We start from the raw sequence: 20611 nt of genomic DNA on the forward strand, positions 1-20611 counted from the left end.
ATATAAATTGTTTTCTGCTGTGATCATGGGCTTACGCTAAACAACAGAAGGACCTGCACCATTAAGACCTTCTATTGTGAAGCCTAGCATCTAAGTGGAATCTAATGGAACAGTTCCTATTGGTCTCCTGTGTAAGGGATGACTCCATTTCTATCTTGTGTGAGAACAGGTGTAGGAATTGGTAACCCCCAGGGCTTCTTTTCTGGCTACCATTGGGTGATTGTAACTTCTAGCTCAAAAGACTCCTTTCTTCAGTTTCAAACAAAGAAGTTAATTAGGTCAGGTAACATGGAACACAATGGGGGATTCTGTTGCCTGGAGCCTCTCGAACAAAGGACTTTTGTTACAGAGATTCTAACTGGCTTAGCTGCTGAGGGAGATTTCTTGGCAGATTTCCAACTTTTTTTTCTCCATTTCCCTGAGGTGGATTTATTTTTTGAAATATAAATTGTGTGTGTGTGTGTGTGTGTGCGCGCACATGTAATAAGAAAGAGGGTTTTTAAGAATTATCGGCATTGAGGAATTTGCCTTGAGTTAGAAATTATTCCCCAGCCCCCAAAACACTTGTACAGCCCGTATACGCACACCCTCTCCACTTCATCTGTCTGATTTGACTCAGGCTGGGAGCGAGCTGTGGGCACCACAGGTCAGTCGGAGCCTCTGAAGGTGCCCTGGATGGCATGCCTTTTGCTGAGAGATTTGCCAAAGGTAGAGACTCCCAACAAAGGTGTAATGGATCAGCCAGGCAGTCCCTATTTAGTTCCAGGGAAGGTAGGTTCTAGAATAATTTATCAAGAAAGCAAGCATGAGAGGCTGAAGGTTGGTCAGAGGGATGGGCAGATCTAAGTGGACAATAAAATTCAACACATGGCCCAAGCTGCGAGCTGGAGGTGCCCTATGACTGGGTGATAGGAGTGGATCCTTGGGAATTGACGATGCTTGGCACTAAGGAGGGAGAATGGGAGCAGGAAATCCTCAATCCTCAACATGTTACTTGGAAGTACTATTGGAGACCCAATACCCAGCACTCTAAGGTATCACTGGGGAAATAGATTTCTTATGTTTATGTTTACTTTGGTTCCATGCAGGGGCCCAGCCTCAGGGTATTTGTTTAGTTTTGTTTTTCATCCAGTGTTTTTGTTTTTGTTTTTGTTTTTGTTTTTCCCTTTAGTCAATGGAATCATGTAAGTTTCAACCATCATTCCCCTGTTTCTATTTTTGTTTTTAGTTATGTTCTCTTATTTTCTCCATAGTGTCCCAAAGTTTACTCAAGACTACCCAGGAACCTCTTCCCCAAGATGCTGTTAAACGTATGTTGTCATTCACTGGAGGGGGGTGGGGGGTAGGACGTGGTACAGTGCATGGCTGGATTATAACTCCAGCATCGTCACCTTCTTTGCATGGTTTCATGTGTCTCAAACACCTGTCTTTCAATAAAATGTTTATTTCCGTTGCTTTGATTTGTAATCATGTGCAGTTTTGCCAGACAACTTCAGATGCCGGGCTAAGAGCATAGACTAAACTTCTATTTCTGACATTTTTTCTTTTTCAGTTTAGTGTGGTTCTATTATGTATCGTATATGTAACAGTTTTGTGTTTTAGTTGGCATCACTATTTTATTTCCTAAAGCTGTCAAGATGCCACAGTGTAACAAGAGGCCACATATGTATAAGTGACTCATTTCCCAGAAAAATACATAATATGCATGCATTTACTAACTCCATGGACTAACGTGTATGCACAGACTTCAGTTGTGTGTTTGTTGTAAGGCACGTGTGACGCCTTAGGAAGTGAAAGAGTACCTCCAGATTTCCTAACCACCTCTTCTTCCTCTCCCTGAATGCACGCTAATGGGACAGAAGTGCCCAACTTTGGCTTTTATCATAAGGCTATAGAAAAAGATTCGTCGGAAGAAATCTTGCATCAACCAACCTTAGAATGTCTGTGTTTTGTGAAGATCCCAGTTGGCATATCAGTCTAGCTTGGTTTTAAAATGTGGTGTTAAACACACAAGTACTTACTTTAAAATGTGGATTATATCCAAAAATGGATTTATGCATCGTTAGGTTAGGGATGGTACATACGCATGCTGTTGATGCTTATGGTTGTTGGAAAAAGAGATACAATTTCAGTTGTAGTTCAGATATAATGAGAATTAGCATTTATTTATAGTATCCTGAAACAAAATCCCGGTCTCCAAATTGATCTTTTTAAAAAAGTAAACAAGTGGCGCCTGGGTAGCTCAGTCGATTAAGTGTCTGAATCTTGATTTTGACTCAGGTCCTCATCTCATGAGTCGTGAGACCGAGCCTCACATGAGGCTCCACGCTCATCAAGGAGTGTGCTTCAATCCTTCTCCCTCTACTTCTGTTCCTCTGTGCACGTGCACACGCTCACACACTCCCTCTCTCTCTCTCTAAAATAAATAAATCTTAGGGGTGCTTGGGTGGCTCAGTCGGTTAAGTGGCTGCCTTCAGCTCAGGTCATAATCCCAGGGTCCTGGGATCAAGCCCCGCATCGGGCTCCCCGCTCAGCTGGGGAGTCTGCTTCTCCCACTTCTTCTCCCTCTGTCCCTGCTCCTGTGCGAGCTCTGTCCCTCTTTCTCTTTTCACTCACTCTCTCAAATAAATAAAACCTTTCAAATAAATAAATAAATCTTTTTAAAAAATCTTTAAAAGATAAAATTTAAAAAGATAAATAATAGAGAATTATGTAATTTACAAACACTTTCATCATCGATCATAAAGTTTTTTTAATGGCCACCATAAGATTCAAATTCATTCACTTTATATATAACTTCTGAAGGATGTGGGGATTTTGCTACCACAGTCAACATATTTTCTGTGATTGTGACAAAGCATTTTTTTCCTAACAACATCAAAAGTAGGACAAGTGAGTTGACACAGAGGACCAGAGAAAACTGGGTATTACGCTGTAAGATTAATAATATATTGATCTTTGTGGTGGGCTGCAATTTACCAGGCATTTTCACAGATCATTTATTTTTCTCAGTAGTACTTTGTGGGCGTTTTCTTCATATCCCTTATACATGGGAGAAAGTGAGGCCGTGAGAGCCATCAAACATGGCACGACCAGCTTTGAAACATAAATGATAGTGTGGCTATGCACGGCACTCCATACAGCCAAGGATTTGATTCTGTTTTTTAGGTTAGAAAAATTACATTTGAAGTTCAGAGCGTATTTTAAGAGTACAGAAAATAACAGAAAGAGGAAGAATATTAAAAACTTTTTTCTAAATGCATCGAATATAGCATGCCTCAGTAAATATCTTTTCCCCCTCTTATAAAAAAATAATTCATTTTATATCATTTTTAGCATCTAAAAGAATTATATTTTTCCATTTTTATTAATTAACAGAAATGAACATTATTTGATAAATTTATTTTCATGAGGGCCTCTGGGTGGCTCAGTCAATTAAGAGTCCGACTCTTGATTTCAGCTCAGGTTGTGATCTCAAGTGTTGTGAGATCGAGCCCCACATCAGTCTCTGGGCTCCCTCTCCCTCAGCCTCTGCTCCCATGTGTGCACACACACACACTCTCTCTCTCTCTCAAATAAATAAATAAAATCTTTAAGAACGATATTTAAAAAAAGCTTTTTTTTTATTTTCATGAAGTTCTTGCATCCTCAGCTCTTCCAAACAGACCTTGAAAATCTCTCATAATTTCCTCTTTTCCAGTAATAGTCTCCAAATACTTCTGGTGTATTTGGGATCATGACACCTTTCCATCCTAGGAGGGTGAAGTGATTTTGGCAGCTCTATTTTCTTGTCTCCCTACAGAGACTATTCATCACAGCAAGTGTAGGGTTCTGCAGTGCTAGTACAAACAGACTAGAGAAAGCATATAATTTCTAGTTATTTATAGTCTGTGCAGTGATGCTATCTTATTTATAGCAAAGTTACACATTTGAATTAAAGAAGTCACGGTCATCTGGAGGTCAAATGCAGATAGCAGAATGTAGTCAGAGCAATGAGCCCAGTGAGAAGGTGAGCAAACCCATTTGATTTGGCTCCTTCACTGACCTAGGTCTTCACTGGAAGGTCTCTCTTCACCAAAGTGGTTGTCTTATGGGTTTCTCACTTTGAGTTGCTTCTAGTCAAATAATAAATATGAAATGAGATAGAAAAAGCTCCTTGGTTAAACTGATGTAACACTGTACATGTGGAGAAAATCTGCAATGGTCTACACTATACAGTCATTGTCCAGTAAAAACGTATTATAATCAGATATTTCTAGATTTTAAATCTTTGTCATAAAAACCAGTTTTGAGTATTGCAATTTTAAGGAACACTGATTTTGTTGTTGTTGTTTTCACTGTTGTTGTTGTAGATAAGAATCTAAACCACAGATAAAAAAAGATAGAGATAAGAGGCTGAGAGCTTTCATTTTACTCATAAAGTTGTGGATTTGAATCCTTTATAAAAATCTTTTTCCTGTTTGAGATCAGTATCTGATGAGATCGGAGTTGTTTCTGACGTGAATTTTGTGTCTGCCCGTTTGTGTTTGTGAACAACAGTTAGATTAATATATAAATATTTATTGATTAGTTTATGTTTCAAATATGAGAGAACGATTTTTTTGTTCCTAGTGTTCTTCCCTTCAGATTGCATCTCAAAAGGCAAACCGACGGCCTCTTTAATGTCACACAGAGCATCGTGCCAGGATTGAGTCAGCTGACTGCACCAGAGGGTCTGGCCAAAGAGAACGACAAAGACCCATCTTTGGCTCCCTTCTTGCAGCGAGTTGTGACAGTATCTAAACCAAGTCTCTCAACCTCGACGCTATTGACATTTGGGGCTAGATCATTTGTTCTTGCGGATGCTGTCCTGTGTTTGGAGGCTGTTCAGCAGTATCTCTAGCCTCTACCCACAAGATGCCAGTACAATGACCCCAACTATGATAACTTTGGCTGTCTCCAGACTTTGCCAAATTGTGTCCTGAGGCAGGGAGGGGCAAAGTCCCCCCCCCCCCCCATTGAGAGCCTCTGATCTACACTAGGTGAGCCCACATCTGATTCAAAGATATAACTAGGCTGGCATAAACAGGCACACTTTCCATGAACTTGAGGGCCTGTGGATGTGTTCAATGTCAGAAGCCTCCAGTTCCTGACAGATGTTAGAATTTGATAGACCACCATCCTGACTCTCAATGTGTACATGGTAGGGTGGAAATTGCTATGCCGACTGTAGGGTAGTTAGAGATCTCATAGTCTTTCTACTCTAATATGAGCGCCATTAGGGAAACAGAGACTTAACCAGCAAACCCCTGGGTTGGAAGTTTATGGTTCCCCCGTGCACCACCCCCTCCTCCTCTGTCTGTTTCGCAGAATCCCAGCATATGCTAGAGAACAGCCATCTGTAGTGATGCCACATGGCCTTGCCACACAGACCACTGGCATCTAGAATGTACCTTGGGATCATGTTTATGGCCTTAGGGCCTCTGCAAAGGCTAGATCTGGCCTTGTGCAGGATCCAGAAGGAGAAAATATTTTTTTTCTACTCATATCAAAATGGTCGAAATAGAATAGACTAATACACTTTCAGAGAATATAAAAATAATGAGGACATATCAAATCAGGCCAAGTCACCATCCCCAAGTTCTAAGGCTGCTGCCTTAAGAGGCTCACAGTTTGCAAACTCACCGTGCAGCCTTTGAATGGAATGTGCCACCTTCACCCCGGAGTTGTCATATCCTGTCCTAACACCCAGGCATTCAATCTTTGGCCAGAGGTCAACCATTGTTTTCAGTCACACTGTACTTGTTCTTCTGATTGCGAAATAGCAAATATTAGTTCCCATTAGCACATTCTCGAATACTAATGGAACTATGATATTTTTATAAAACTGCCAGGCATTATTAATAGTAATTAAAATCACTAAAAAGATGTGGGAGTGCATTAAATTACATGTCACGTCAGTAGCAGTAAAATCTGTTAGATTGACACTTATGAGAAGCCACATCTTTGGTATCGAGAAATGATCAGAATGAAAAATGCCTTTTCCTCCAAGCTATCATAGGGACAAATCCCTAAGATGGACAGGAATTGATTTGCTCAGCAAAACAGCATTTAAAAAAAAAAAAACAAAAAACCTCATTTACTCAGAACAATAAAAAAAATGCTCATTCTATATGTGCTCTGTTCTTCAGCTATTTCCAAAGAAATGTAAGTAGATAGTTTAATAAAAGTTTTGGCAAAAATTGCCATAAAAGACCAGAGAGTCGATATTTTAGGTTTTGCGGGCCGTATGGTCTCTTTTATACATGCTCAACTTGGAATCGTAACGTGAAAGCAGCTATAGACCATAGGTAAACAGATACAGCTGTGCTCCAAAAAAAATACATTATTTACAAAAAAGAAGACCAGCATGTCAACCTCTGATTTAATAAAGCTGTTGCTTCTGAGCTCAGGACGTGCTTGTGCTAAGCTGGGTATTGGGAGGGACACCAGCCAAGTAGACCCGGTTCCCTGCTTCCAATAGCTTGGCAGCTTTATTGATGAGATGAGACCCAGGCGTGTGATAGGATTAAGTAACAATATAAAGTAAAATATACAAATGTAGGGAAAGACCGGTGTGGAAAGCCAGAGGAAAATGAAATTGGTTTTATCCTTAAGACCTCCACAGAGGTTAACAGCTCTATCTGGCTTTTCCTGCTACGATTTCTTTGAAAGTAGATATCATTGCAGATTTTGACTTTTTGAACCCCTGTGTGTGTGTTGAGCAACTCTGACAGGTCTCTTTATGAGTCACCATTAATGAAGTTGAGACTAGCTCCCGACACCTGGACAGAAGACAGGAACAGAAGGGTGAGACGTTCTGGAAGCCACTTAGGACAGCTGTTGATTCACATGTGGTGTTTAGATTCAGACTTGAGGTTGCTCTTAAATTTGGGTGCATGGCGCTAAATCGGAGCTAGATATTAACAAAAATAACGCCAGCGCTCATTCTTTCACGCATTTGACAAAATTCCCACATCCAGTACGTGCCCATAAGACATAAAAAAGAAATGTAGCTTGACTAGAGTAAACACCGCGTGGATTACATTTTTATTACCTTATGTCCGCTCGGCGCCTTGATAGTCTGCCAACTATGATCGCACTGACTGTAAAACAAGCCTGAAGCAAGGGTGCAGCGGGGGGAGAAGGGCCTTTGTTCTTTCTTCTTTTCTGTTTTTAGAGAGTCTGAACCCCTATTTAAGGGTCACACACTATTTTCACATTACAAGTGGCCCCTCTCACTTGGGCTTGATGGGTGCGATTAATATTTGAGTTCAGAACGTGGTTGGGATTTTAGTTATTTTGGAATTAGAGAAACGGAAAGACCTTTTTTTTTCTTTTTTTTAACGTCAGGGTGGCCCTCTGCAAGCTCTGCCTTGTTTTCAGATTAAATTTTCACCTGAAATCTTTCTTTATAGGTTTATATTTCACCTATACGTGAATGAGCCTCATTGCCACCTCGAATATAAATCCCAGCCATTTCAAGTCACACTGTTGCCTGCTCTGTATAAGTAGCATTGTCAGTGACAAAGCAATGACGGGTGTCGGTCTTCATTTACTTTCATCTTCCCTTGTCCGTGCTGTAGAGATCAGTTGCCTTTCTCCTGACGAAAGGAGAGTAATCTCACATTAGTATATCGACTCGGTGCCATTCACGGGCCTCTGTTTGGGGAAACATTGTGCCTCGTGGCCTGGTGTAGACAGAGTCGTTACTGTTTGAAGGTGGGGTTATTGCGCCTTTTGCATCCTGAGCCCTTCTTGACTATAAAATTGCGTGTCTCCTCGAGATTGAGGGAACAAGCAAATATCAAAATGATAGGGACAAGTTTTCGTGTGATGTCTGCAGTGTTTCGACTCCACATTATTGCTGCTTTGCACGAAATGGAGTACTGTGTAGTGAGGATACAGTCAGAACTGAAATGAACTAAAAATGTGGCGTAAACTTGGATTTATTGGCTAAATTTGATCGTGTCTCTGATATGAGGCAAGGGGAATGATTTCTAGCGCATTCTGAAGATAATACCAGTTTTCACTTGGTTTTGAGGTAACTTTTCTAAAAATTATTAAGTTTTCTCAGGGAAAGTGCTGGGAGGGAAATGTTTCCTTGGCATCATGTCTCCAGTGATGGTGGTGTATTTTATTACAGGAACATTGGGTGCAGCACCAGGGTTCATTAATAAACTGAAAGCAATGGGGCCCCTGGGTGGCTCAGTCGGTTAAGCAGCCGACTCTTAATTTCAGCTCAGGTCACAATCTCAGGGTTGTGAAATTGAGCCCCACACTGTGGGGCTCTGTGCTGGGTGTGGAGCCTGCTTAGGATTCTCTGTCGCCCTCTGACCCCCCCTCCCCCGCATGGGCACTTTCTCTCTTTCTCTCTCTCCGCCCCCAAAAATGAAAAAAATAAAATAAAGTGAAAGCAAAAAAAAAAAAAAAAAAAAAAAAAAAAAAAAAAAAGCTCTGGCAGGTACTAAGAGCAATTGCAACATGAAGTGGAAATGTTGTGACATACGTTGGTGCAAAATTATTAAAACTGAAATGAACCCTCACACACCTGTGCAAAGAACTTTTCCCTCAGTATCTGGTTACCTGTGTAACAGCACTTTGTGATGAAGCGAATCTGTGATTCGTCTTATGTCTGGGGGGAGAGGGAGGAACCTTCCATGAGAACCCCTCACCCTCTTCTGCTTTGTCCCTTCACAGACAGTGACCCTTCTAAAGGGTCTAAAGCATCCGTCACATCTTGCTGCATCTTTCCCCTCCTCAAAACAGCTCTCATTGGCTCCTCACAGCCCTTAGCTGATCTGTCCCTCCTTTCCTTTCTGCCTCTCTCGCTTCTCTCTCCCTTGCTCCTTCAGCTCTGGCCGCACTGACCTTGCTTGTCCTAGAATTTTCCAGGCACACTCACCTCTTAGGGCCTTCGTGCTAGTTTCTGTGTCTCCCTGCTGCATTCCTCCAGCAGGTGACAGGAAAGTGGGGCTTCAGCTCTTTGCCTAACACACCTTCTCAGTCGGACCCAGCCTGGCCTCTCGCCTACCCCTGCCTCCCTTCTCCCGCCCTCCTGATTCTTCCCAGCCCTGTTCTAGTTTTCTTTTTCTCCATAATACAAATCACATTTTCACAATGTGTTACTTACTTTTATCTGGGTTTTTTTTTTTTTTTGAGGTGATTGTTTCTCTCACTAGAATATAATTCCATAAGAACAGCGGTCTTGGTTTTGCTCATTGGTTTCTCCCCTGTGTCTCACATTTGGTATGGGTGGTGATATTTGCTAAACAGAGGAATAAAGGAATGAACAAACACTCTCAAGGTGGCACGGTCCACATCCGAGCTGCTATCTCAGCTTTTCAGATACTTCTGACCTCCCCTGTTGCAAAAAAGCAAGAGTGAAGCTTCTATGGGAAGTATTAGTCATCTGGAAGGCACTGAATTTTTGGAACCAGAATGTTCACCTTGAGACAGTAATGTGCTATGAGTTGGAATTGCTTTTCTGTAGCATTTGTTTTTGTTTGGTATTACATTTAGACACCCGTTCTTGGTATTGAAAGGTATATCCTACCTAATATTTTACCAGGCTGTTATGAGATGAAACGAAGAAAATCCATATGAAGGTCATTTGAAAAGTTAAAAGCTCATGCATATGATGGTGCCGGGCTGCTAATGGTGTGGCAGCTAGAGGTTAAAACCCAGAGCTAAAGGTGTTTAACCCTGAATGTGTAGTTTTCTGCCAAAGGGGACTATATCCAGCGAGCTTGCTTGCAGAAGGCACAAATGAGCCCGTCTGAGCCGGGGCCAAAGGCTAAGAGATCATCCAGGTTCACGCCCTGTGGGCTCTTTTTTCTGAGCCCTGTCTCATAACCCTACTTCTGCTGAAACGTTGGGTGGAGGTCATTTGCCAGATAAGCATTCAGGGCAGGAACAGCTGTTGGATAGAAAATAGGTCGACAGATATCATAGCGAAGCATATTTTTTGCCAATTCATGTTGTTCATTAACAAAAGCAAATATTTTCCGGTGCCCTGGACATATCGATGGATTAGCCCTTTCCTGCTCTAAATATTAACTTTATAAGCCTTTTCACGGTTTACCTAATCCTAAATTCAGACGTATTTGTGGATCAGAGATAGGAGGAATTATATTAAATGCACAATAACTGTAATGGGGTAATTTTTCCTTCCCCCATATATTATATGACACGTGGAAAGCATCTCGTGCAGTAGAGGCTCATCAGTGCAGGTTGTTATTTTTTGGCCGATTTGGAAATGGGAGCCGAGATCACAGTTTCTAAGGCGCCTCGGAGGTCTCTAGACAGGATGAACTGCTGTATGGTAGCAAAACCACAACCAAAGTAAAGCCTCATAAGGCCAGTTTGTTTCTACTTTCTCCGTTGTTAAAATGCCCTGTGCTTTAAGTGACCTGCGATAAACAGCTTCCCATTCCTCTGCGCCCTGGAACATACGCTGTTGTTCCCCGAGCCACTGTTTTCCCAAAGGAAGCACCTTGAAAGGGCAGGGACAAAGGGCACAGGTTTCCTGCTCCTGCCCACTGTCCTCGTTATCATGCGTCCGGCCTACCCTGGACTCTATCACAAACCAGCAGCTGTTCCTGGTGTGATCATGTCTTTAGGATGTAGGGATATCAGAGAAACAGAAGCCGAGCTGTCTGTACAAATTCTTCCTTAAAACACTGTCCCCTTCCTCCCTACCAGCTGCAGGGTAGTGATAATGAAATATTAAATTCATTTTCAGATATCAAGATGTACCATCATTCTTCTCTCCTTGACTGGACAGTGATCTGGTTTGCTGGTTGGTAGGAATACAGGAGAACTTCAGTCACGCTAATTGAGAAGGAGCGTTAGTGCGAATGGCTAAAATGCTTGAATTAAAGATTAAAAGCTTCCTTTAAAGTGTTCGAGAACAGCAATAACAAGGGCTGCTTACAAGGATTTACTCGAAAAGAAATATTGGATTAAATGGAATAAATCAGGAATACAGTATTTGTATTTATTTCCGCACGTCTAAAAAGAAGTCTTAATACTTGAAATATTCTTAATCCTATTAAATATACCTTGCATGCTCATTTCTCTAATATTCTTTTATCCTTAATATTACAAAGCTACATTTTAAGATAGGCTAATGAGATTATACTGACTCAGATTTCAGTGTTTATGTCCTTTCCATCAAACAGTAGACAGTGTTTGCAAATCATAAGAGTTGGAGAAAACCATACAATTTGCCAACCATAAAAGTTGGGTGGAGAGCTTTCCTACTTACACAGTAACTTGTGTAATTCTAGTTTTCGAAGAAGATACTGTGTTACGGTTCTGACGGTTAACAGCCGGACGGCTATCTTGATCAGTGACAAGAGCCCCAAACATTCATACATTTTCATTTGTTCAAAATGGAAAATATGGTCTCCCTAATTCTGTTATCCTGCCGGATCGTACTGTGCCAAAAGAACTTCAACGTGTTCGTGTTTAAGCTGTCCCCGCAGAGAGGAAAAAACGATGAAAACCACAGGAAACAAATTTAAAATGCTAAACATCACTTCCATTTCCAATGGGGAGCACTGATGAAGTTAAATATACTTGCATATTGATTTGCTTGAATTTATGCAGAAAAACACTTGCCTTTGATTTCCTTTTTTTTTTTAAAGAATTTTAAATTGACAATTATTTCTCAGTCTTAAAAATTAAGGACTCCTTTTCAATCATTTGGGGGCCGTTTATGGGGATTATACCAAAGATCTTTTAGAAAAACATATATTCCTTTTCCTGTAGGTGGGTACCTCATGGTCCTGTGTGTAATTCATTTTCCATGGATGTGAAATAAAAATAGCTCCTTTTTTTCTATGGTTTGCATAAAGCTCTAAGATTTGAATGACATGTGATAAGCAAAGGAAGAGAGAAGAGCACGAAGGACTGTATATACCAGCCTAATGTGTGGGGTGGCAACTCGTTTTCCCAGTGCAGCTAGTATGCTGGCCTGAGAGATGAAGACACAGGGGGACAGACGACTCACGTTACCTGCCCTGGGTCACAGCTAGTCTAAGAAAGACTAAAAGCCAGGTGTGCCTAATTGCAAAGCTTATGCTGCTTTTCCCCTTTGCCGCTGAAGTACGCTCTCTCCCATCTACCACACGGAAGATGGGGGCAGATACTTTTTAATCTGTGATGCCCTGTGCCAGTCCCAAACCTGTTGACTCACAGTCCCCTGGTGAGGCAGGGGGCTGAACACACAAGTATTTTGAAAAATAACCCCAGGCATACTCCCCTCCTCCTTCCTTCCACTTAAAAGCAACCTCTGTATAGATACCTAAACTCTTATTTTTTAAAAAAATAATTATTGCACAGTGATTAAAGAAGAAGGGGAGAAATCTGAGCAAGTATTCCGCTTTAAAATTAAAGATCTTACTTACTTAACAAAAAAGCCTCTGGTTTTGGTTGAAATCTGGAAGCCTTTGGACTGTGAAGATTCCAGGTGTTTTTTTTCTCAAAGCATGTATAAAAGACATTTAGCTTAGAATTTCTTTTCAAGAGACACCTGGGTGGCTCAGTCAGTTAAGCGTCTGCCTTCTGCTCAGGTCATGATCCCAGGGTCCTGAGATCAAGCCCCCCATTGGGGCTTCTTGCTCAGTGGGGAGCCTGCTTCTCCCTCTTCCTGCTGCTCCCCCTGCTTGTGCTCCCTCTCTCCCTGGCAAATAAATAAAATTAAAAAAGAATTTTGTTTCAAAATGATTTAGCCATAAATACGTCTCATTTAAGTCCTCTTTGGGGTATCATATTTCAAAGATAGTAGTCAATAATTAGATAAAAATCAGTAAAGAAAAATAAAGCATTGGTGATATTTGAGTAATCTTTTGAATAAAATGCTTACATTGATTTGACCTGAAAGCATAGTGAAACCACCTAATTTCACTGTTTTGATTGAACATATTCTATTCTTTAAATCAACGTCTTTTTTCCTTCCTTTTTTTTTCTTGTAAGCTCATGAATGCTCTGAATTCTCGCTAATCATTACTAATCTTTTGGAAAACTGCTTGTATAGGGCATTACAATTCACTCGGCTCATGAGTTAAAATATTTTTGTTTTACAGTACGCTCTTCAATTTTACAGATATTTGTGTTTCCACGTAATTTAGCAGTCTATGTTGCAACTCAGTCATACAGCTTAGCAGTTTTAGTTGAACTCAAAATGGAAATCACTTTCTTTTGACTAGTATAATGAATTGGTTGACTTGTCAAATTTTGTAAAGGCAGAAATGTTCCTTTGTGATTTCAGAAATGCATTTTTTGACTTTTACGGGGTTTGGGATAGTGTTTCAAACACTTTCTCACAAAAGGTGGCTTTGAAATCTGCTCTCGGAAATACATGGTGTAGAATTTACCTTTACTCTGTGGTGTGATATTCTGCAAAAGACTGATTTTGAGATTTCTTCGGTCCCTATAGGAATCATAAAAGTGCGATATTGATAACAGATCTTACTTTCAAGATTACAAAAGTTAATTTAGCAAGGCATAGGGATTTGGGACAAAATGTCTGTATTAAACACCGACTGGTTTTGCTCTGTGCATGCCTGTTTTGCTAAGAATTTTAAATATAACACTATAATCACAGAAGGGACTGTTTTATAGATTTTCCTTCACCCTATACTTGAAAGGGGTGAAACATTTGTACTGTGCTGTGAAATGTCTCATGGTGTTCTCTTAAACAGCATTAACTTCTTGTATGTGCTTCTCTACTAAATTCTTTGTTCTGTAGTAAAGGAAAATATGGCTTTCTTTGAAATGATTGGATATTCTGTTTCTCTTCTCAAACCTCCTTCTTTCTACTTTGTAGTTCCTACAACAGCAGCCAGCACCCCTGATGCCGTTGACAAGTATCTCGAGACACCTGGAGATGAGAATGAACATGCCCATTTCCAGAAAGCCAAAGAGAGGCTGGAGGCCAAGCACCGCGAGCGAATGTCACAGGTAAAGTGACTTTTCCATCCTTCCGTTTACAATAAAGGGGAAATCTGGGCTTAGCCTCTGCCTCAGAGTCTCCCTGGGGGCTCTATGGCTGATGAATGCCTAGGCGTAGAAGGGATCTTTAATTTTATCCAGATCTTTAAAGACATAAAGTCTTAGTTTTAAATGTTTGCTCTAAGGGTATCACTTTGGGTTTTTTAGAATTCACCTTGAGCATGCCACCTAGGAGAGATCCAGTCACACTAAGTATAGCAGGATTTCATAAGCACAAATTAAATTATGTCTGCAGCATTCTCTCTGGTTTTATTACTTTGTGTATACATAGCCCTGTAAGCATGATGTTGTAAATTAAAATCCCTTAAAATGATCTGTCGTAAAGATGAATATTTTTTATTAGATGCCAAAGTATTATAACTTTGAACTTCACATTTATTCCAAAGCCAATTCGTAAGACCATAGGAACTTAAAAGCAATGTGAACCATAATGATCAGTGCATTTCATTTCATAAGCAATCAATAATGCAACAGTGGTTCAAGACTGTGGCTTCCCACTCTAGAACAAAGCAATATAAGAAACACAAGAGATGGCATTTGGAACTAGAATCTTTCTTGCTCCTGGTGCAACGCTCTTCTCATTACATTGTGTGGCAAACCCTGGCTTGTTTGTTTTTTAGCAAATCCTTTATGAAACAAATTGAAAAATTTGTTCAAAACCTGGTTAATTTATATCTAATAATATCAATTACAATTTCTGATATGCCTATACCAGGTGCTGGATATTGTATTTATTAGAGATAATATTAATGTTAGCCCTTTCTCAGATTCTTCATTCATTCATTCATTCACTCAGCAAATATATATCAGCACTTCCTTGTGAGTTACTGCCTAACTTGAAGCCTACAATTCAGAGTGAAAAAACAATAGGAAAAGTCAGATTTAAGGAAACATAAATGAGTGAATGAGGAAATCTCTCAGGTCAAAGTCAACCATTCCTTTTTTTGGTGTTAATGTTCTGTGGTAAATATCAGAAGGTATTACTAATTTTAGTAATATTTAGCACAAATACTTAGAAGTTTTCATAATAGACATTAAATAGGATTAATGGATCAGTCTGCCATATATTTTCTAAGATCACAGGAAGTCTTTAAAAGACTGCATTAATCATGGGCTTTAATTTTCTAGTGTTTTGACATCTGGGCCCTTACTAACTCTAGGGAGACTGCCCCTCTCAGGGTTAGCCAGTTCCTAAAGGTAGCAAATGACTAGCCTTGGGGCACACCTCTCAAAATCAAACCAACCTCTCCAAAGCCCATTTCCCCCAGATACCTTCTTCATCCTACTCTTACACACTGACCCACTACCCACCTGCCCTGCTCACTTCAAGGCTAGGTACCAGACATCTAGGGACAGCCCCTATACCTCTATACCAAATGTATTCAGACTAGCCAAATCTAAGCCTGCTTCAGCCTGCTTGCCCCAACTCACCCATTCCTTCCCAAGGAAACCACAGACTCCTGGCTACATTTCCCCCTCACTCCCTCTGCCTCCTGACCCACCCTAGTGCTTCAGCACCTTCCTTCCCTCAATGGCATAGCATGGCATGCTGCCTCCTCTTGGGAAATGTGTGTGAGTAACAGTCTTTTCAATGGCATCTGTCTCCTGATCTGTTGACCTCACCGTACTTGAATATAATAAAACCTGTCTTTTATTTATTAATTTTTATTTATTTTTTTAATAAAACCTGTATTTTAAAACAAAACTGCTAAATTATCTAGAAAGACACAACACAATTACTTTTTTTTATGATGAGTGACCATGATACTTAGATTTATTTTGAAATAATAACAAGGAGGGGAAAAAGTTAAAATACTTTGGCTCTGGAATATAATGTGCAGTTGTAGTTGTTGGCCATGATGAAGACCTAAAAGCAAGTTGAACTAGGAAGCTAGGTAGAGTGGAATAATGAGGTTTCACCTGAAGGCAGTTCTTCTGGGAACCGGATTTCTCATTGGGAAAAACACGGGCTGATACATAATCACTAGTAAGAAAGCAGTTAAGTCATATTTCTTGCCCCTGAAATGGCATCTTTTAAACTTAAATCCTATCTCACTGTTTGCTTCTGAAGCTTTCAGGGCCTTCTCACTGGCTTCAAATTCCATTTCAGGGGCAGTGAAGTCCAAAAAAAGAATAATAAAAAGAAAAATAAACACTGAAACATCCCCTTGGCATCTCCAGTGCCAAGTACTTATTAGTGATTTTTTGATATACATGTCAGTTTCAGATATTCTAGATCTTTCCTGGAATAGTAACTTAGTTTTAGTTTAACACATCTGTTTAACCATATAAATCTTTATGGAATTTCTTCATCTTTTAGTTATTAACTATATCTGACCTAACTTAAGAGATGTGACCCTAGAACAGAGAATGCTGTCTCCTCATTCCAGTGGTCACAGAAAAGAGATGCCTGAGATTAACATTTATCTTCATAATCTGTGGTACTGAATTCTGAGGACTGTTTGCCTTTGAACTTGCCTGCCTGCCTCTTAAATCTCTGTGTATTAGCTGTCATTTTGTCTGCATGTCACAGCCAAGTCTTTGAAGATCCATAAATCTGATGATACTGATACTTTTGTTCACTCAGTGGGAAATTGCTTTACAAGAATATGTGGAGCAACCTGAGAATTTTAATTTATTTTTATTGTAATTTTTGTTACTATTCGTTTTCTTATGAATACAGAGATTTGGGGGGGTTGGTATTTGGGGGGTTTTGGTATTTGGTTGTTGGGCGTCATGATAACTAAACTTGTAGATTTCTGTTGCCATATGTTCTGAATAGTGTCTAGCAAATATAAGATTCTGAATAGTCTATAAATGATTTTATTATATATTTATATATTCTATAATAATTATACATATTACTTATGGACTTAGAGGTTTTAATATATCCTTAAAATGAAATTCTTCAAAATGAAATTTGACCCTTTTTGGAATTTATTATTTTTAGGATAAGCATCAGTATCTTAGGAATAGTCCTTTTCCTGTCACTAAATACAAGGAAACTTATCTCACCTATTGAATTTGCCATTGAACAATTTTATATGGTTATATATATAATTTATATATACTTGTATGTATTTATAACATATATTTATATATAAACTTATATATTATATATAACTAGATATGTTTATATAAGTATATAGCTATATAAGCATATAATTTATATAAATTATATATATAATGTATATATAACTTTTATATTTTATAATGGCAGTTTGGGCCATAGAGGATAAAAGCGTGGTTCTTAGAGCCACAGAGATCTTGGTTTATATCCTTCCTTCTCCATTTTTTTTTCCTCCATGACCTTGAGCAGATGACTTAATCTGGTCCGTAAAATGGAGATCACCATGACTAATCTCACAGATTTTATAGAGCACTTAATACAGAGTCTGCTACGTAGCAGATCTGCAGGAATGTTATCTATTTTGGGGACGTCTCAGTGGTAGCCGTTGTTCAGAGAGACGTTGAGCCTATGGTGTGTGTTTATCTTGCATTAAATAGGCCTAGGGTGATGGTATCAGTGAATTGTTTTATTTGTGAGGGTACAGAATATTGTTAAATTGCTCTGAAAATCAAATTCGATTTCATTTTATAATAGTTTATTTTCAGTTTATTAGCCAAATAAATCTCTCTAATTATTCTGTGTATTTCCCCAGCTCAAAGTTTACAGATCAGGTTCTGAATGTGCAAGGGGGGATGGTGAAAGTGTAAAGATATAAGGAAATCCATTTTCACATTCCAGTAAAACGTTTGGCTTCTCCCTCAAACTAATTTTGAGATTCCTTGCCTGAAGAGTTCATGGTAGAGTACTGCCACTGTGAACATTCTCAAAGCAGGAAACTGAAATATTTTTATGGCAAGCTGCAAGCCTTATCTCATCCAGAAAGCAAAGGTAGTCTTCGGTAGCCCCCTCCCTACAGGGGTCCTTCATTAACTCTTAGAGACATCGAAGCATCCGGGACAATAGGTTTCTTTGCTTTTGATTCTCTTCTTATTCACAGCAGTGGGGCATTTGTTCTAATTTTGTTGTGACCTTTTTAGGTTATTTTTTTACATGTTCCTCACGTGTAATAGAAAATTCACTCCATTCTCTTTTCTCCATAATCAGAGAAAGAACACAAAGAAGCTAGTCTTGTATCCTATACAACAAATTAATGCCAGTAGATAATAAAATACCTAAATAAAACCCCACACGGTGATTTGATGTGTTATTATCTCGTAGAAATTCTCTATCAGTAGTTTTTTATGCACGTCTCTCTCTTTTTTTTTTTTATTTTGAAGGGTATCAGAAAAATCGATTCCTTAGGGATAAATACCTATAAATAACAGGCTCTTATAGTACAGAAATCAGGTTCTTTTATGCTTTGTGTATCTACAAAGTATGCAAGTACACATCTGTCAGCAGACCGTTGTATTGCTTACTTGATCTTCCTGCTCTTTATGTCACCTGGCTCAGTTATGAGTTGCACTTAAAAAAGTTCTGCTTGACAGCGAGTAGTACACTTGAAAAGGAAAGGCAGCCGTAGGTGGTTAAGAATCTAGTATCATTTCATTTCAGCAACAGGCCCAGCTGCAGACTTCTGCTCTCTGCATTCAGGTCAATGAATGAACCTCTCTCAGGGTAATCCTGGGTGAACTTCAAGGATGAGAACAGGAAGCTTTCTTTTCCTACCAAACCGATTACCCTGGTTACTAAATTAGCATTACTTGCCAAAAATACGTTTTGCTACGTTCAGAACATTATAATATGTACTCCCTTGGAATTTCTGGAGGTACTTCGGGTATTTTTGCTGTTTATGATGGGGGTTGGTGAGCAGAAGGCCCTCATTACCCATCAGTGGGCTGGCTCTGAGGATTTCTGACTTATCCTTCCTCCATCATGTATTTTTTTTTGGTAGTGTGTTCAGGGCATGTGTGCACACGCATGAAAGGTTCATGCCTTCCCCTGCTTTACTGCTTGAAAAATACACAGTTTGAAATTGTATAACTTGCTTTCACAAAAGACTAAGACTAATGCATTCAATGTAATGGTGGAAATCCTTGTTCAGGAAATATGTGTGTGTATATATATGCATACATATGTATATCAATGCCTTTATGAATCGTTGACATTTGTGCACATCAGACAAAATGACTTTCAGCCATTTCTGAGGAAAAGGAAAAAAGAACAACTTTGTTTCAAAGGGCCATATTCCTTCCAATAAATGTGAGCCTTTATGTTTAATATACTGCTACGATAGATGATTTATATCCTAGTGGGAGATCAGATAAATCGTTTTGAGATTGGACTGGAATGTGGTAATTTTTTTTTAATGTTTAAAATGTCAAGTACAGAAAGAAAATAATCTCTCATTAAATAAAAATTGGAAAAAGGAACTGATGATTTTAAATTCACATGTTTTCTCATTTTGTAGGTCATGCGAGAATGGGAAGAGGCAGAACGACAAGCAAAGAACTTGCCTAAAGCCGACAAGAAAGCAGTTATTCAGGTAAAACCCCAGCCAGTTCTCCACCCAGCAGCACAGGCCTACACATTTTCCAGCATCTCTGAATGATTGTTCATATTCCCATCAATTTGGACTATCGCTCATCATTGTCCAGTAATTCAGTTTCTTAAACCTTTCCTTGTATTTGCTTTTAATTAGCCAAGTTATAATTCATTTCCATAAAACTTCTATGGTTACTTGCATTGCGGTCTGCTTTTTATCAATAATACATCTTTCTGATTGCCAGAATCTGCTGCTGCTTCTTCCTCTGGCAAAAATTACACCCTGATTAGAATTTGTGACAGGCACTCCTCTCAAAACTACCTTTGAGGAAACTGTGAGACTCTCCTGGTCATTTTCTGAAATTAAAGCACTGCGAGTAAAAGAGGAATTCTTTTATTTGCAATGGAATTCAGAGTTTTAAGAGCACAGAAATTTATCCTGTGTTACAGTTAGTCAGATCAGTCTTCAGGGACCTTATAAAGTAAAGATTTACAGTGAGAAATCAGGTTTGGGGTTGGAGTGCAGGAAGGGGAGGAAGCCCATAAAACATGCTGAATTCGCCCAAATGCGGGAATGACTATAAATCTCTGAGTAAAATGAAATACGATGCCCCTTTGGAAACACTTGAATCTGCCGCCCCATCCTACCTGTTGGTCCCCGACTGATGTGTGCGCGTGTTCGCCCCGGCAGCACTTCCAGGAGAAAGTGGAGTCCCTGGAGCAGGAAGCAGCCAACGAGAGGCAGCAGCTGGTGGAGACGCACATGGCCCGGGTGGAGGCCATGCTCAACGACCGCCGCCGCCTGGCTCTGGAGAATTACATCACGGCTCTGCAGGCCGTCCCCCCTCGGGTAGGTCTCCCAGCTCCCTTCAGGGCGCCGTGCACACAGGAGGCGTGGGGGCCCTGGGGACCGAAGGCCCCGGGAAAGAAACGTGAGAGGTGTGATGAGCCCCTCAGTTCGTCTTGTCTGGAGGTTGTGGGGTCGCGGGGTAGCTGCCGGCACAGGGTCATCTCAGCACAGTAGACACTCGCGCCCTCCCGCAGATCGGTCAGCACGCTTCCCAAGCGACTCAGCACTTA

The 20611-nt window shown here is 39.9% G+C and overlaps 1 protein-coding gene across 4 annotated transcripts in view; it reads left to right on the forward strand.

Moving 5' to 3' along the window:
* Window positions 1-20611, forward strand: part of LOC103673071 (amyloid beta precursor protein) — a 256172-nt gene that overhangs the window by 156482 nt on the left and 79079 nt on the right. For 2 of the 4 annotated variants that reach the window (XM_040621078.1, XM_040621079.1), the window contains exons 8-11: window positions 1254-1310; window positions 13853-13986; window positions 19458-19532; window positions 20223-20381. In XM_040621078.1, the coding sequence (XP_040477012.1) occupies window positions 1254-1310; window positions 13853-13986; window positions 19458-19532; window positions 20223-20381 (425 nt within the window). The remainder of the gene's footprint in view (window positions 1-1253; window positions 1311-13852; window positions 13987-19457; window positions 19533-20222; window positions 20382-20611) is intronic. The other 2 variants (XM_040621080.1, XM_040621081.1) reach the window with 1 other exon arrangement.

This window comes from Ursus maritimus, unplaced genomic scaffold (assembly GCF_017311325.1).
Source record: "Ursus maritimus isolate PB19 unplaced genomic scaffold, ASM1731132v1 scaffold_4, whole genome shotgun sequence".
Classification (NCBI taxonomy): domain Eukaryota; kingdom Metazoa; phylum Chordata; class Mammalia; order Carnivora; family Ursidae; genus Ursus; species Ursus maritimus.